Source organism: Phallusia mammillata, chromosome 3, assembly GCF_965637545.1.
Source record: "Phallusia mammillata chromosome 3, kaPhaMamm4.hap1.1, whole genome shotgun sequence".
Lineage (NCBI taxonomy): Eukaryota > Metazoa > Chordata > Ascidiacea > Phlebobranchia > Ascidiidae > Phallusia > Phallusia mammillata.
Window position 1 is genome coordinate 7709689 of NC_137254.1, and position 19473 is coordinate 7729161.

The window sequence follows — 19473 nt, forward strand, 5'->3', positions numbered from 1 at the left end:
TTGCTGGTAAACTGTATTTTAACCAAAGCAGTGTAAAACAGTCTGATTGGTTTTGAGTCTTTCTAAAATGGCGTAAAAATGATAGCATCACATGAATTTATTAAGGCCTATTTTCAAATTGCCATCCTACAAAAACTGAGATTGCAAACTTACAAAACCAAAGATTGCAAAGATCATGCAACTAACAAATAAACTTTCTGTACTATCTTTCGGAATTTAGTTAAATTTAAAAGCGCTTTTCAATTGTTTGGCAAACCAAATGGTAAACAAATGCCTGCTTGTGTCAGAAGGTATTCAATGCAACGAACCTTAATATTAATGACGTAAAACCAAACATTGCACAAGCTGGACAATGACGAACCATTTCTACATTGTGTTTCGTAATGTAAAAAGAAGTTGTTAAGCGTGTGATTTCCTTTGTACATAACTTTTAAGTCAGCATTTGGTCTAAAAGCAAACACCTGCACACATCAAATTCTTGTTATTTTAACACAGGGCAATAATTTGACGCTGTATTTACGTACATCGAGGGAAAAAGAGAAGAAGCAGTGATCAAAGTTTCCCACAGCAAACAAGGCAAAGAAGGGATGCATTTTTCGGCTTGAACTCATTATGTTGCCTAGGTCACATCTACATTGTTCACAAGAATTAACAAAAAATATTGTAAAATATATTAGAAAAGATATCTTAAACCAACCTATAATGCAATCCGAAATTTAAACGCCACCTGGACAGTTTGTTTGATATGTATGTGGATAAAATGCTTGATATGTATTTGGATAACATGCTTGACGTGTTTGAAAGCTGATCTGAACAAGATTTATTATTATTCTTAAACAAAACATGTTAATAAAGTTACTTACTCTCATTCCGAAATTGTTACCATACATTTTATTATCATCCAGATAATAAGCAACAGAACCATAGTCGCAAAAATAGAAATCAGAAATTGAATTTGTAATTTCTGTAGATTTCTCCTCAAGTCGATCCAACATCGAGTTTACGTTTGAATAAAAACCTTGAATGACAAACAAAGGAACTACGACACATGCTTTAGTAATGTGAATGATTTTTTGAACTCTAATTAAAAAAACGTTATCCGTACCATTCGCTTGCTTCAGTGGATAATGATAATTGTAAATTTTATGCAAATTTCCTCCGTAATTTTCCATAAATCTGTTTTCCGTTTAATATTGCAGAAAACTGTTTTCTGCTGGCTTTTAGTGGTGTTTGGTTTGGGACATAACATAATATCTTTGCCCTACAAAATTGTCTTGTATTTAAACATATATTTTCTTTATACACTATTTGCCTGATATTCAAAATATGCTTGACTTTTGAAATCTGATCTTGTGCAAGTAGCAAATGTTCCAAAAGTGTTTGTGTTCATCCAATTTTGGTAGTCTGAAATTTTAAAGAAATATTACCTTTAGCTTTGTAGGAATTAAAAAAAGGTTAAAAAATATAGTTTACCTATTGAAGCTTGAGTAGTCTTTTTTGTTGTAAGAAACGACAATTCACTATAAGATTCTTGTAAAGTGAAATTATTATCATTGATGGTAGCAGCAAGAATCCATCCACCACCAGCAGCTATCATGTCACAGTAAACCAAAACAACGTAAGAAAGTATTTCTTCCCGCTTACTGCTGTTGTAAAAATGTAAAGTGGATTTGCAGAAGAAACACAAAATATGTGCTTCTATCCTTACATTGCGAAACGTTTTACTTTTTTCTGAGCATATTTTTAATAACGCTACAACTAAATTTAGTTGGATGTAAAGTAGAGAACATAATTTGAATGTATTTTTAGCAGTGTATATTTCACAGTTTAGTTTATTTTCATTTTAGCGGAACATCAGACACGTCAAAGCAGTTTTGCTTTTTATAGTCTAGCGGCCTTAGATGTTGCGTTTTCTTAAACCACACACCCTAGCACTTGCGCAATCGTAAAACTGTTTCTTGTAGCCGCCTTTCTTCCGCAGTAGTTATTTCTTTTGTTTTGGAGCGACACTACCTTTGCCCCGGGTTACGATACCACGTTGTCGCTTGACTACATATTTGCGTTTGCTAATCTAAGTACTTACTTCTAAATTACTTATTTGAACTTACTTACCAGAGGCTAAACGAAGTTATCGCCAACGTTATGCACTTACGTTTGTTGTAGTTATATTCGTTTTGTTTATTAAACCGCTTTAGTTGTTATCAGTCTGGTGTCATTAAGAGTTTCAGATCGCGCATTTTTCTTCTTAATTTTAACATTGCATAACACCGCAGCCGAATAACTCATATTTATTGCAGCATGTTAAACTACTGGTGCGAAAATGAAAAACAAATTTGACATATACTGCTTTGGGTACATATTCCAAAAAAATCACAGTTTACCTGAAAAGGAGTTAGGGAAGGTTGTATAACGTAGATTCCATCTTGAAACCCAGCGTCTCTCAGTTCAACACATGAAAGTGCTGGATTAAGGAATGTACCAAGCGGTGGTTTTGTTGCAGAATCAATTGTGTTCACCGTTAAACTTGTATTTGTCTGCTGTGCTGCTCAAAAATAATATTAGAATCAATTTACATATGTGTAGGACAATTTTTAAAGGGAATGTTTGTCACTGAAACAACCTTTTAGACACAATTTATCGTACAGGTTTTATTGTAGTTTGATTCTTTTGATAAGTTAAGCATTGTGTAATCTCAACTTGGTATTTGAATCGCATAATTTTGTCCACAAATCTAAATTATCTTTTCAGACATATGGTGACCGAAGAAGTTAAAGGCCTTTGTTAACGTTCATAGATTACCCCGAAAATTAAAACATGTTACTTTACTTACTTTGAGAAGTATTTTCATTTATTTTCTGAAACAGCAAAACATAAGGTAGTAATAAAAAAGGATTAAACAATCAGTTGATCACACTATTTCAAGAATTTTCAAACACCTGGTTTGTTGTAAAAATGAGTATCCCGAAAACTAGACTCAAAGCAGCCAGGATTACAACAGCACACGCCAATATTATAACCGCGTGCGATAACTTTTGGTGTGTTGAGGATTTTCGCAAACCATTTGGTTGTGTCGTTACAGTTTCTGTGTGATTTACAAAATAATAAAAAATGTTATTCTGATAATCAGTTGAAACGAGATGCATAAATCTTTATGCAAAAAAGGAAGCAGAAACGCCAAAAATGTTTTTGTTAAAATTAACGTGAAAGTTTAAAAATCATTCAGTTGCTTAACAGAGGAAATGGAGTAGAGTAAAACAACTTACCATAATTGTGCATTGCTCTGCTTGTTGTCTGGTCTCTGTTGTTACTTTCTTTTTGAAAATATGCTGAAGATTCTTCGTACACATTACGAAATGTCTCATGATTTCCTGGTTGATTAAATCAAAGATAAAGGTAGGTACAGGTTATAGTTTCAAATCGTTTATCTTCTGTAAAATTGCGGTTAAATTTGCGGTTTCAAAAATATGATGAGGTAATATTGCTGGTCAAACCGGCATTCCTTTACATTAAAGTATTGCCAAAGGATAAAAGCTATTAAACTAATGTTTAGTTACTGCACACATTATACCAAATCCTTTCGACAAATCTTTTGATTTATATTGATAATTTAGTCAACTTCAGCATGTAACAAGTATTGTTACAGCAACATTTTTGCTCATGTTTGATAAACCCACTTGGATTCGTATTATGAGCAACTTGCTGTCCTTTGTAACCTCCATAGTTTCGTATGCACCAGTATCACTATTTGCAGAAGCTATAGCCATTTTAAAACTTCCATTAAAATCTGCAAAGCGTACGAACATGATACCTTATCACCGTATGTTAACAGTTGCGAACATAAAAAAGTTGCTTTGTTGGTTCCATATACAATCTTTACCCGACGGATCTTGCGTATAAAAGATGTTTCTATAGTCTCGCATTACCTCTATTGTAACATTTGTATGTAGGGCGCATTGAAAACCTTCCTTTCGTCCAGTAGAAAAATGCTATCTAACGCTCATAACCGAAAACTGGAATGGCAATGGTTGTATTCAAAATAGCAACATTCCTGGAGATGTTTAACTAAACACTGCTTATAAAAAAGGCCTGTGTGGTATAATTACGTACACGCAAACTATTGTGTTTGCCCACGGCAATCTTTATTTAAACGCATTCTGTCATCGACAACCAACAAACAGTGGGGTGTTATTTAAAGGTTGTTACGTCTACTGTGAGAAGCAAAGAAACAACCCCCGCCTATTAATCGATACAACAATTCAAACAACATGTTTTGCAGGAGCTGCTGGATGGTTCAAAATCTTGTTGTTTTTAGTTTATGTACCACACAAATTGTACAGTGTACTTGTGACACAAAACGCTGGTGTACATCTTAACACATAATTAACATGTAAACAAGTTGCTAATCAAAACTGCCTAACTATTTGCTTACACTACCAGCAACAAAACGTACCAGACTAATATAATAATTCAATCAAACTATCGCTTAACCTTGCGGTTTATAAAAACTTTTTGCCGTTTTAATGTTCTACTGTCATTGTAAATCTAATTGTTGCTGTTTTGACCGACAATGTAATGAATGTATTGTTTACTTTTTCTGAAATTCGGTTACACTGCCACTTAGTCGTTGAATCTTATTGGATGGTTCCAAGAAGTCTCTAAGTTCTGTTGTTTGTGCAATAATGTATTAATAACTATGCGTGTGCTGATTGGAATACTAATATTTTTCGTCTTATGCGTGTTGAGCTGGTCAAGTGGAAAAGAGTGGGCCGCGTTTTATACGAGCAAGCAAACAACTAATCACAGTGGCAAGGAAACAAACAGCATTGCTGTAATACGGTTAAATATAAAATGGTATTATTACACCTTTTTACCTAGTTGACAATACGAAACATTACTGTTCAACACATATCTTGTTAAAAAATGCTAAACCAGAGGAAAAAATAGACAACATCTTTATGACGTCAGGTCTATTTTCGATATTAAATATAACATAGTTTTCACATGTATCTTGCGCAATGAAACACTTTTGTCAGGACATATACTTGTTTAGCATGGTTTAATAGGCAATTGGCATTTAAATCCTTTGTAAGAGGCAAAACTTGTATGCGATACAACAGAATCCAAAACGCAGGCAAATACAAAGTAAAGGCGTTTCATGTCTGTTCTAAACGTTTTTATGTCCAATTTTAGATTGGTACACACTTGATGCTGGTTTAAATTGAAGTAAAATCAATGACTCTTAAACATAACACTTCGTATAATTTGGTGTAAAGATCCGAAGTTCAGGAACAATTGAAAAAACAGGAGCATATAATATGCGAGAAGCAATACCATGATTACTAAAACACATTCTTTTACGCAAATACGGGTTATAATATTATAAATCAAATATTAGAACACAAGTAAGAAAGAATTAAATCAGTTCCGCTTATATAAACAATCCTAACCACAACCATAAAGCCATTAAAACTATTTACAGTTTTCAGTTTATCATATTTATCGATAAAATACCATAATTGTTAAATCCAAATCTTTCCTAACCAACATACCTTTGACACATTTCTTACCAATATTAGCTCCGTTGTGAACGGCATCAAGTTCTGAAAACAGCAGGAACGGAATAACTCCATCTCGTTTTTAGACGTTTCCATAAGCAAAACAGTCAACAAAGTTTCAACATCCACTTATCGCAAACCAACAAACAGAGGACTTTGCAGCAAGTGGTTAAAGCTTTACACCGACGCATTTCAAATGTAACCTTGTGTTGGCCTTGATACAACGCTGCTACAAAATTGTCAGTTCTTACAGGATAATTGAAATTGACAGTTCAAGAAAATCAAACAGGTCTTTCGGAACGGTTACCCGTCCCAGTTTATTGACAAGTGTGTGCAACGATTCCTCAGCAAGAAACACTCTACTCGAACAAAAGCTCTAGCCGATTCAACCCAAGCTGTTGAATTGCATCTTCCCTTTTTAGGGACAGTTTTCCATAAGTCCGTTAGGAACTGGGCCGGTTTATCGACTGCTGTGGCGAAGGGAAAATCGATCGAAACCCAGGAGTTGGGCAACGCCGAATCAGGGGTTCGACGGAGGTCTTTTTGAAGTACAATACAAATACTCGTTTTTGTCAAACTTTAGGTCCTATAGTCGGTAAAAAGGGCAATGTGTGTTTGCCAAATATCGAAACACTGAAAGGTTAAACTTAGTCAGGTGTGTTTTAAACTGCTCTAAATATTTCTGTGGTACTGAAAAGAGTATTACCAGCCTAATAACCATAAGTGACAGACTTTTTGTTCGCCTATTGTGTGCCAACAATGCGACAAAACAGGTACTACAAGTATCATAATATAAATTATGACATCATAAACACGTAAGACTGATCTCCCCGCTGTGCAGCTCAACCTGTGCACCGAGCCAGAATTAATCTGGGCTTTTTGGGCGCTATTAGATGGTAAATACATGATATAAACCAAGTATTTCAAAACAAAAAATAAGAAGATAAATGACGGCAGTTGGTGAAATAAGAATCTGCGATGCGGCCGTCCTAGCAAAATAGTTGTGCACCCATGCACTAAGGTTTTTTGACATAACAAAAAGCATTGTTCGCGTTGTTCGTAAGCAGAAACACAATGAAATTTAGGTGGCAGCAAAAACATATTACAGTCAAACTTTGATACTATGCCACCTTGCTATTATGCCACATTCGCTGCTATACCATGTTTGATCGAAACCAAGGAAATTCAATAGAAAATATATTTACTATGCGAACTTTCGGTTTGAGCTCATGATAAAACAAATCGTTGAATAAACAAAGGTGGTCATGTTAAGAGGTTTGGCGCTTTGCAGCGAGTTATGTAAACGCCGTTCTGTGCTTATGTCATGGCAAAACTAACAGAACTTGTTAGTTCTAGGCACGATCTATCCGGTTTTTTTTGTAATAAATTATACTGTTAGCTGTAATAAATTATAATCGTACAATACAACGTGGCATTACAGTACATTGTCACGTCACAATGCTATGTTTAAAAACAATCCTCGCTATTATGCCACCCTCGCTACTATGCCACTTTTTCTCGGTCCCAAAGGATGTTTCATGTTTGTGTACAGATGCCAAAAATACAATGCTTCATTTTGGTAAACAAACGCAAATTCCTGGATGTCAAGCAATCATGAAACAAATTACTTGTATTATTATGACAGAATTTAACAAAATGACAAACAGTAACTGTTGTCACTATGTTTCAACAAAAACTAATTATGACCCACCAAACAAAATGGGTTAAAAACCTAGGATGTAACTTTGGGGTTCAACCTAAGGCTGAAGAATATCGTAGGGGTTCGGCCGTTGTAAAAAGGTTAAGAACAACTAATATAGAGGTCGCCCCATGCCTCGGTAAACCTCCGCTTGCAACCTTTCCGCGTGCGTTTTATTTCATCTCTGTTTAATTTCACCCTGAGTAAACATTTTAACGAACATCACATTGGTAAAGCTACTTTTTGTGTTGAGTCAACAAGTGTATTTTCTACCCTAAAATGACATTGAATGGCTTTTTACAAATATCGCATCGATGAGGTTTCGTTTTGTGTTAATAAACATGTGGGTTTTCAAATTCCCACTTTGGGTAAATCGTCACAAACATCGTCACAAACAGCACATCGATGTGGTTTCTCTTTACCGTGGGTCAACAAGTGTGTTCACAAATTGGAAATGACACTGAAGTTTTTTCACAAACACCACATCAATGTGGTTTCTGTTTAGTGTGGGTCAACTTGTGTGACTTCAAATCGCTACCACGAGCAAACCATTTTACACAAACATCACAACGATGAAGCTTCTCTTTAGTGTGGGTCAATATGTGTGTTTTCAAACTTCTACTTTGGGTAAATCGTTTATCACAAACATCACATCGATGTGGTTTCTCTTTACTGTGGGTCAACAAGTGTGTTTTCAAATTGGATATGACACTAAAGTTTTTTTCACACACATCACATCGATGTGGTGTCTCTTTAGTATGTGTCAACATGTGTGTTTTCAAATCTCCGCCACGAGCAAATCTTTTTTCACACATATTACATCGATGTGTTTTCTCTTTAGTATGTGTCAACATGTGTGTTTTCAAATCTCCGCCATGAGCAAATCTTTTTTCACAAACATCACATCGATGTGGTTTCTCTTTACTGTGGGTCAACAAGTGTGTTTTTAAATTGGAAATGACACTGAATTTTTTTTCACACACATGACATCGATGTGGTTTTTCTTTGGTGTGGGTCATCATGTGTATTTTTAATAATCCCATGCGACCAAACTTTTTTTCACAAAAATCACATCGATGAGGTTTCTCTTTAGTATGGGTCAACATGTGTGTTTTCAAATCTCCACCACGAGCAAATCTTTTTTCACACACATTACATCGATGTGTTCTCTCTTTAGTATGGGTCAACATGTGTGTTTTCAAAGTTCCACAATGGGCAAAACATTTTTCACAAACATCACATCGATGAGGTTTCTCTTTAGTATTGGTGAACATGTGTGTTTTCAAATTTCCACGTTGGGCAACACTTTTTTCACAGACATCACATCGATGTGGTTTCTCGTGAGTGTGAGTCGACATATGCGTTTTTGAACTTCCCCTTTGGACAAAATTCTTTTCACAAACATCACATCGATGAAGTTTCATAATGCTGGGTGTCAGCTTATGTCGTTTTACATTTCCACGTTCAATAAACCGCTGATCAAAAACATCACTATCCTGGGATTTCATCTCTCAATTTTCGTTGTTTAAATATTATAAAGAAATATTATATTTGACTTACGAGTGTTATGTTATAAGCTGAAACAAGACGTTTGCCTTGTTGTTTATCAGTTTGACACAATGAAACATTATGTTTAAAATGGGTTGACACACTTAGTTTCACAAATTTTCTAGAACGTAGAAGCAAAGTTATATTCACGCCATACTACAAATTTGAACAACTTGTATGCTAGGCTAAAATATACAGCCCAATGCTACCCTGGTGTAATGAGATTCAAATAAATACAACAAACATTAATGCGATTGACTTTCTGCAAAGCATAATTTTCAAGTGAAGTTTTAAGCTAACCGGCATAAACTGGTTTCGAAATGTGGCAGTCAGCTGAGTAACAATTTCCTTCTCCAGCGTGTCCGATTACAAGCGTCAGTTATAAAACCACTAATCGGACACGGTCCACTAGCGCTGGTAAAATCAGCATGCTTCGTCCAGTACTTGAATAAAAACCAATACGTGTATTCATTTTTGCGCGATATTCGTGTAACTTCAAACTAGAGCACAATATATCTCGCTGTAGCCAATGTGACAAACAACCAAACACACGTGACAGAGTCACATTTTTGAACCATAAGCGGTCGACGTCGCAATCAAGTGCTTGTTGGGTTGTTATCGAGTTTGGCTTTCGGCTTCACAAAGCAATGGTACACATTTGTTAAGCCCTTAAAGCATTGGAGGCCGGAAATTATTTACATACGGTTTTTGCAGACTGTTCATCCAACCAATGTTCATAATATTCGCAGTACGAAACTTGTTTCTTTTACCAATCAATCTAAAGCCCTCAAATTACATCAATTAAAGTTCCCAGGAATGTGTACAATGTGAATGTATATGGTGCATCATGGCCGATATGTCTGTGTATTTTTCATTTAAACGATTTTTATTTTTTGTAAATCATTTAATCAACAACAAAGCACAATTAATCAACATGTCCACAACCCTATTGAATTGAAATATATTGGCGATTCATTAAATAATTATACTTGTGCGTACAGGAATCAAAAGTCAGATCATCGTTACAAATTGTCGCTCATTGAAGCCCCCAAATTGCGTAAATTAAAGCGCCCAGGAATGTATACAATGTAAAAGTATATAGTGCATCATTGCCGATATATAAGCGTATTTTTCATTAAAACTTCGATGTTTAATTTTTGTAAGTCATTTAATCAACAACAAAGCACAATTATTCATTAATTTTTGTAAGTCATTTAATCAACAACAAAGCACAATTATGTCCACAAACTGATTGAATTGAAATATATATTGTCAATGCATTAAACAATTATAATTATGCGTACAGGAATTGAAAACAGGATGATCGTTACAAATTTCTGTCGCTCTATTTTCCGTTGCAGTATTGCAAACTTCACATGGATTCTAATGAGATTCAACAGAAGAACAATATAATGCAAAACCCAGTGTATAAAATCCTAGACCGAACAGAATCAACTGTTGTATACAAAATTTTCACCGAATATATATTTCACCAAAAAGTTTTGGCATCTTCAGTTCCTGTAAGCGTTTACAACACTGTCATAAAAGCGATGGAAAAGTAAAACAATGATATACTTAAACAAGCTGCCAGTATATCTTGCGATTGGCGACCAAACTTTCCAGAGTAAACCCCGAACTGTTTACTGTCGGACTGGCAAGTCTGCTTCAGGTGCATTACCGGAAAACTGCTACTGTAGGTCAATTTCGGTTCAAACTAGACTTCATTTTTGTAGAACAATATAACAAACGGATGAGGAAATTTTAGCTGTGTGACATCTTTGACAAATAGCATTTTGGTTTTATTATTACACAGGTCAATTTACAATCTTACAACATGATACTTGTTGTTATGCAACTTTGAAACTAGACAGAGCTCGTTTATACGAAGTACATCTTAAAAAGCATTGTGTCAAAATCGTAAAGATTCTACCCTTTAGCATTTTTCAGTCTCAACGTTTTATTCCCGAAATCCGGTATATGTGCAAACTAATATAGCGTAAATATCATTTGATTTTAAAACAATGGAAAATTAAAGTTGCTATTGTATGTTAGGATACCTTAGAAAGGTGAAAACCTTCTATATATGTTTGTTTATATCACTGATTTAAAAAGTATCGCATCTCAATAAACAAGTTGTCGTTTCATATAACTGATTTAAAAAGTGAAAAGAATTTAGTAAGTTTTTGGCAGGATCTAAACATTTTAAACAATGCAATTAAATCTTTTAACAGTTACGCTTTGTTGCGGCGAAACAGGACACGAAAACAAACCAATTCCCAAAGTTCTGTTTTCGAAGCAGATTAGCTGATTTTTGTGTTGAGATAACGCAACACCCAATATGAGTTTCAACATAGCCTTATCTGTTTTAGGATCAAGGCCCATTATAAAACGTGTCGATAAAGTTAAAAAAATATACTTATTTTCAGAAGAAATTGTCGTCAGACGCAGAGTGTTTTAAGGTGTTTTGGGGGACCGAAACGGATTAGGTTTTTTTGATATTTAAATGAAACACTTGTGGTCTCTTAAAACTACTTAGCGGTCACCCAAACCAAACCTTAAAAAACCCTGGTCAGACGAGATGTATAATTTGTATTAGATCTAGTACATTATTGCGCATGTACACAGAAAGGGGAACACGTGCATACTACGTAAGAAAATAATGCTGGTCTACCACCATGTTTGAAACGAATATGTTGTTTATCTGTGTGGTGAATTAAACAATGTATCGCTTGGATATGATTGAGTTCAATTTAAAAAAATTGCAGCGTTTATAAAGCAAATGATTTCATGATCGAACCTAAGTGTTCTTTTTTGTGATACAGTGAAGAAATTCCTAAATGTACAGCAATCGAATACCCTACGGACTGGCGCAGAACTTAAACTTCTCTAGATTCAACTGGTTTGGTGAACAGCGTCAAATGTACATGGAGTTACCGTTTTCATTGTTACTTTGTGTGGTACATGTTTTTCCACACTGTTTGGAATCAAAATCCATACAAAAAATCCAACTTTCAGCCAAAGTTAACCTTTTAATGAACATCACAAAGGTAAAGTTACTTTAGGTTGTGAGCCAACATGTGTCTTTTCAAATTTGAAATGTCACTGAAACTCTTTCCACAAGTGTCACATCGATGTGGTTTCTCTTTAGTGTGGGTTAACATGTGTCTTTTCAAATTTCCACTTCGGGAAAACTTTTTATCACAAATATCACATCGAAAAAGTTTCTCTTTAGTGTGAGTCAACATGTGTTTTTTCACATTTGAAAGGATACTGAATTTCTTTTCACAAACATCACATCGATGAGGTTTCGCTTTAGTATGTGTCAACATGTGTGTTTTCAAAGTTGAACTGACACTGAAACTCTTTTCACAAACATCACATCGATGTGGTTTCGCTTTAGTATGTGTCAACATGTGTGTTTTCAAAGTTGAACTGACACTGAAACTCTTTTCACAAAAATCACATCGATGAGGGTTTTGTTTGGTGTGGGTCAACATGTGCGTTTTTAAATTTGAAATGATGCTGAATTTTTTTTCACAAACAACACATCGATGAGGTTTTTGTTTGGTGTGAATCAACATGTGGGTTTTCAAGCTTCCTCTTAGTGTAAATTTTTTATCACAAGTATCACATCGATAAGGATTCTTTTTGGTGTGGGTCAACATGTGTCTTCTCAAATTTGAACTAAAATTGAAACTCTTTTCACAAATGTCACATCGATGAAGTTTCTTTTTGGTGTGGGTCAACATGTGTGATTTTAAGTATCCACCACGAGCAAACCCTTTACCACAAACAACACATCGATGTGTTTTTTCTCCAGTGTGAGTCAACATATGTATTTTCAAAGTTCCACTTCGGACAAAAGTTTTTTCACAAACATCACATCGATGAAGTTTCGGAATACAGCGTTTCAGCTTATGTCGTTTTATATTTCCACGTTCAATAAACCTCTGATCATAAACATCACTTTGCTCGATTTTAAAGTCCTGAAATTCCATCTCGTCAAATTAGTTGTCCAGGTATTATAACAAAAAGTTTTATCTGAATCATGAGTACTTTGTTATGACCTGAAGAAAGTTGTTAGTAATTTTACTATTGCACTAAATGCTTTAATTGCTGTTCCGAAGTTTAAAACATGGACATGTTATGTGTAATATTGTTTGACATAATTTTAATTGAACAAACTTACTACGTACCGGAACGTAGAAGCAAACCTATATCGACTTCATACTCCAAATTTCCAACAACATGTGTGCAAAAGTAAATACTGTATATTGAACAATACTACCCTTGAGTATTGAGAGAAAAATAACAGAAGAAACACTTATGCGATTAACTATCTACAAAGCATAATTCACAAGTGAATTTCAAACTAACTAGTACAGCGGCTCCCAACCGGGGAGGAATTCCTCCAAAGGGAAGAATTTTATAAAAACTGTAAAAAAAATAATTTGCATTGGAAATGTTACAGAATGTTTTTTTAATACATTATTATGTCCATTATAATTTGGACCCGGTTTAAATTTCAAACTAGTTGTAAAGGATTTAGAAATGGACATCCCTAGCTATAAGGTCTATTTCAAATTGTTATAATTTTTTAAGTTATATTTGTTTTTCGTCGTATGGGAAAATGGGCAAAGAGAGGTTGGGAACCACTAAACTAGTATCAACTTGTGGCAGCCAGCTATCTAAAAAACTTCCTTTTCCAGCGTGTCCGATTACCCCTCACTTATATTGGTCCGAAACTAGGACAATCCAACTGAGGGAAAATAAAAATTATTTGACAAGAACTTAATTATATGTCAGACTCAACCAGTAACAAAATCCAATAACAAACAGAATCAATTTCGTCAAACTTTAGGATTCTATGGTCGATAAAGTTGGCAATTTTTGTTCTAACTTTTAAAACACTGGAAGGTTTTTTTTTTCTTTTGACGTAGAGTATTGTGCACGTTGTTCGCAAGTAGCAAAACAACAAAACTGCAAAAACAGCAAAAACGTAATACTTCATATTTTTCATGTTTGTGTACAGTTACTAAAAGCTCAATGCTTCTTTTAGTAAAAAAATATTGTCTGATTTGAAGCAATTTTGAAACAAGCTGCTTATATTTTTATGTCAGAATTTAACAAAATAAAATAAATTGTAAGCCATCCCAACAAAGAAACTAAACTTTTGTGGACCATTTCTGGACTTGCTTTGTTGAAAACATTACAAAGTTAACAGAACCAAACACAAGTTTTAAACAGAACAAACACTTAATTACGTATAGACTAATTTTCGACTGAAGTGTTGAGCGAATCGGCATTATCTTGCTTCGCAATGCAGCAGTCAGCTGGGCAACAATTTCCTTTTCCCTGCGTGTCAGATTACAAGCGTTAATTATAACGGTCCGGGTCCGAACTGGGCAAAACCGTTTATACAGTCCACTGGCGCTGGTAAAATCAAAATGCGTTGTGCTGTGCTTTCTTAAGTAACTTTAACCTAAAGCAACTCGCTGTAGCCAATGTGACAAACAACCAAGTTTTTGAACACACGTGACAAAGTCTTTCTTATTTTTATTTTAATATACCATAGACACCTTGTTACTTACTGCGACACACTTGTTTGTTTGAACTAATGTGGCATAACTGACATACAAGTTGCTGTTCAAGCTGCCTGACTATTTGCTAATGAGATTTATTCTAAATTACCGTTTTGTCTTGCAGCAGATAGTATCGTGTTCAATAGAATCCTAATTCACACGCTTTCGGTCACAAATATTGTTTGTGGAACAATGCAGTAAAGTAACTATGCGTGTGCTTATTAACTTGACTTTACTTAACCGCATTGTGTCTCATACGTGCTGAGCTGATCGAGTGGCTTAGCGACGCGGCAGTCAGCTGTGCAACAATTTCCTTTCCCTGCGTGTTCAATTACAAGAGTCATTTATAGTGGTCATCATGTCTAACACATCGGTGAAAACACTTTTGCGCCGATTTTATTACCTTTAGTGGAAAATATTACAAGTAATACTAACTTTCGCTTTATTTACAACTGCGGTCATATTACACACTCAAATTAACCTAACTGCTGGTCAAATATGAAACCTGTGAAAAAATCGTCTTAACAAACCAATTAAACTTCCCACTTGCTTTGCCTCGCTACTGAAAATCCCACAACAGGGCTACTGTTTCCATTTGCATCGCGTACACAAACTAATTTATACAGTAATCAGTTATGCAGCTGCGACCTACGACGTTTTCACGTTTTTGTATTACAGGAAGCAATTAGCTAGTTTGACTAAGGGCATGCATGCAGTCAGGGACGAATAGTGTATGTGGCGTTTTTTTTTTCAGTAGAACGTTTGGCAGCGTATGTTTTGACTGATTTTTGAATGACAATTTAGGTGTCAACTACGCGTGATGTTACACACTCATTCAGCTACAGTGACGCGTGTGAACCCCGTCACATGAGGTTGCAGTGGAACGAAGCGTTTTTCTGAATAAGGAAACGATATTGCACAAAGTGTCAGTTAACACCTCATATTGCATGATGCAAGCCAACAAGTACCGTAGTTTACACGTTGTTTTCTCCAAAAGTTAACTATTTGATTATATTTATTCGTTTTTGTATGATGCAAAATTAATTTTCAAACGTTTTTGCTTTGTGTGTTACGAAAAAGTCATTTACTCGTCATCACCAAACTGCTGAGGAGAAGTATACAAATCAGAGTGCCAGAGAATCCTCAGCCGGGGTTCATTTGCCTTTTATTAATGCAGAGGGTTGTTAGTGTTTATTTAAAAGTAAAGTGTTGAAAAGTGTGTCTTCTAGGAAATGTTGTTACGAGCGGAGCCACGAATCTTAAGTATATTTACAACGCAAAGAAAAACTGCTTGAAGCTATAACATATTTTAAACACTGATGATGCGACATTGTTCAGCATAAAGGAAAAAAATCAGAAATTTTCCACATAGAAATTAAGGCAAACTTTGAAACAATCGAGTTTTAGGAAATATTACAATCAAGAAACATAATCAAACGAAATACTGTAAGACATTAATTGCAATATCTGCCAATCTCGCTTAAATTTGCACAAGGAGCAGACCAGAAAAATCTAACATGCGATGGAATCCCACGACAGGGATTTAATTATACTTTGTTTGAACAAATTCACAGATATGAGAGACCTTTGCGGCGCATTATAATGTTTTCTAAGCCTAGCATCGGCCTTATATTTGCAAGTGAAATTTCTTAGCTGACGTTTCAATCTGGCTTACTATGACCAGTTGTTGCCCGCACACAAAATAATGTAGACAGAAATTAAGTGTGTAACTGCGACCTCCGACGTTTATACGTTTTTGTGTTACAGTAAGCTATTGACTAGTTTGACTCAGGGCACGCAGTCAATCAATTGACGTTTAGCAGCGTATACTTAGCCTGTGCTTTGAATTCCAATTTAGGTTTCAACTACGCGGTGTAATATTACACACTCATTTATCTACAGTGACCGGTCTGGTGAGCGAAACGTTGGCAAAAATACAAGTTCTTAATAAAACAACTAGCATTTGGTTTAGCATTACACCACGTGAACGGCAAACAAAAAGTATGCAATTTGCTATCAGCTAAAACTAAAAAAAGCTTTCAACGCTGTTGATACGATTATATACTATCACAAAATATTATTTGGAAAATAAAAATATATCACATCCATGTCATCGTAATGCTGCGAATGTTAACATTACTTTTTTGGACAGTTTGATTCATATTCGTATGGATAACAATTTTGATTTGGGTTAAAGTAGATCTAAGTACATTACGCACTTTGTTAATTGTTCAACAAAATCATCAGCGTTTAATAAACTTACTCCAATTCTGTAATCGTTTCTAAACAAATTACCATCCTGCAGCCTGGAAGGGTGGGTGCCATAGACGTAAGGATAAAAATAAGTAAGTAAACTTATAATTTCTGTTGATTTTGCATTAAGTCGATCAAACGTCGAATTTACATCGGGATAAAACACTGAAAAAATTTGGTTTAATGTCAATTAACTTTACATGGTACTGCATTAAAAGGTTTAAACGATCGCTGATAACAAACATTCCATTGGCGTTTGAATTTGTAATACTAGTAAATATTCAGTAATTGATTGGCTTAAATTATTTGCAAAAACAACATGTGAAGTGTTTGTCTTACCACTTTTTGGTTTTAGTTGATATCGAGAGTAAAACATTTTGTGCATGTATTCTCTAAAAATTTGCATAAATCCGTTTTCTATTTAATATTGCAAGCAACTCTGCTCTCTGCAGGCCTCCAGTGGTGTTTGATTAGGAGCATGACGTAACATCATGTATTTTCCCTAAAAACTAGCAGGTGCTGAAAAAAATTGCATTATGCAACAAAATATTTGCCTGATATTCATAACAAGCTTGACTTTTAAAATCTGATCTTGTGCAAGTAGCAAATGTCTCTAATGTATTTTTGCTCATCCAGTTTCGGTAATCTGGAATTGAAAAACCACGAACAATTTGCGAGTGGAGAAAATAATCTTTTTCACCTATAACATTTTCGTTGTTGTTTGACGACGTAACAAACCACAAATTAGCCACAAACCACAAATTCAAAAAAGGACAAATCTTAAAAACAACGACGGCCTTGCAACCCTGTCTTTAGCGCACTAACAAAACCATGGTGAAGTATTTATATTTTCTGCAAAGTAAGAAATTCAACGTCCACACGCTTGTTTTTAGGTAATTGTCTTCAATTATTTGTATCTCAACAACTTTTTTTAAAGATTCATCCAACAAAAAACTTGTGCAACTGTTATCTTACAATGCAATTGGATACGAAACTTGGCGAGTACTTTGACTAAATGCTGACAATTCATCCATTGCAATATTGGAAAGCTCAAACACAAAGTGAACTATATCATATTTATTGTTTAAACAGACGAAAATTTGTATCACTTCGTCAAACAACACGATTATTAAGTCATGTTTGCTAAAAGGTTCGTTGTGCAACACTTACGAGATGTAAATTTCGCTGCGGATCCAATGATTGGAAACAGATGAAGATGTACTGCAATAGAAAGTATCTCATAATATCCCATAGATTTTGAACTCATTTTATTGCTCAGTAGTTAAGCTGTTTGGCTGATGTTGACTGCTTTATTGACTTGCTTGCGATATGCTGTATTGGTTTATTAACTATGCACTATATTATATTTGGATAAGAATAAGCTGAACTCGTGTTGTTAATAACTAAAAGAGTTTCCAAAAGATCTACTGTTTAACACTATACATATATTTAAACTGGACAAAGTCAATTTTACTCATCGTCTTTTTGGGTTACGTAAAAGCTGTTTCTCGGTCATCATACAATTGCTGAGTCACCGTTAGGAAAAACAGTTTCACAATTATCCAGTTTTGTGTGTGTTTTTACTCTTCATAAATAGTATTGGGTCAACAGACCTTGTTTTGTTTAAACAGGAAAAAAAAACGGAGTTTAAACACTTTATTGTTATAACCGAACAAGTGTGTATGTTATAACAAACATATCAACATTTTAAACGTCGGAATTGGCAAAGTTAAGAAAATTTGAAAATTCCGAACCAAAAAGTGCTTACAGGTGTATGCAATCACCTATAAAGTCTGTTTAATGCATAAATTGTTAAAGCTAACAGAGTTTGAAAATTCCACATGATAATTGGTCCTAGTTTTACGAAAAATATCTTTTGTGGTAAAGAAATTGGAAACAAATGCAGAAAAACCTCAAATGTGTGTCAAGGAAAGGTTGCTATTACAAAATGCTGTTGAAGTAGAAACGAAATTTCAGATTGTGAAAACTATTTTAACCTCAAAATATTCAAGTTTGTCGCTTGGACCTCACGGGTATATGCATAAAAAAGTAGTTTCAACCATGACTGACAAAAAAATAGTTTTCCTTGCATTATTTTTCAGTAACATTCAACAGAAAATAAAACAACATCGCTTATTACTGTACTGGCTTAACTATTCCTTGGAAAGTTCGCCATAGATTTGAAACAAATTTAACGAAAGTGAATGAGATAAGTTGTAGTACAATGTATTTTTTTCTCGTTTGATGATTTAAAATAATTTGTGAGCACTTTTAATTGGACTAAACTAATATTGTTTGGATGTTGTTTACCAGTGTAGGAAAAAAATTCTGGTTTTAACTTAAAAGCTAGATAAATTTCCTGGTTCATCTGTATCGTAATATCTGTTGGTTTTAAAGTTCTTCATTCCATGTTCGTTTAGATTCAGGTTTCTAACCTAACAATTCTAAACCAAGACCAGTTTTATTTTATGTTCTATAAATGCTAAAAACGAGGAGCAGTACCCCAAGTATGTTTAGGCACGACTCGCCACAGCCGAGATTTTTATTTAGCACGAGCAATATTTTCAACTTGGACAGAAAACGTTACATATAAAAAATTACAAAGTTTTGGAATCGCTGTTGCCACTGAGAGCACAAATACGTTCATAGTAAAAATATCCATTGAATTCGCAGGTGAAAACTTGTTTTCGCAATAAAATTTCAGCATTTTAATTTGGACTTCTAGAAATTCCCTGCTAAAGCAAACTCTTTTAGCGAACCTCACGTCGATGATTTTTTTATTGGTGTTTGTCAAACCGTTTCTCACAAACATCACATCGATGAGATTTCTCGTTAG

General features: G+C 34.6%; 2 protein-coding genes across 2 annotated transcripts; both read right to left on the reverse strand.

Annotated features, from left to right (window-relative positions):
• Positions 1-5300: 5300 nt before the first annotated feature.
• On the reverse strand, positions 5301-9185 carry LOC145218067 (uncharacterized). The gene has a single exon (XM_080085456.1). The coding sequence runs from the start codon at positions 8760-8762 to the stop codon at positions 7740-7742; it is 1023 nt and encodes a 340-aa protein (XP_079941582.1). The 5' UTR covers positions 8763-9185; the 3' UTR covers positions 5301-7739.
• Positions 9186-9251: 66 nt separating this feature from the next.
• Positions 9252-13623, reverse strand: LOC145218069 (uncharacterized). Its single transcript, XM_080085458.1, has one exon. The coding sequence runs from the start codon at positions 12798-12800 to the stop codon at positions 11856-11858; it is 945 nt and encodes a 314-aa protein (XP_079941584.1). The 5' UTR covers positions 12801-13623; the 3' UTR covers positions 9252-11855.
• Positions 13624-19473: the final 5850 nt, after the last annotated feature.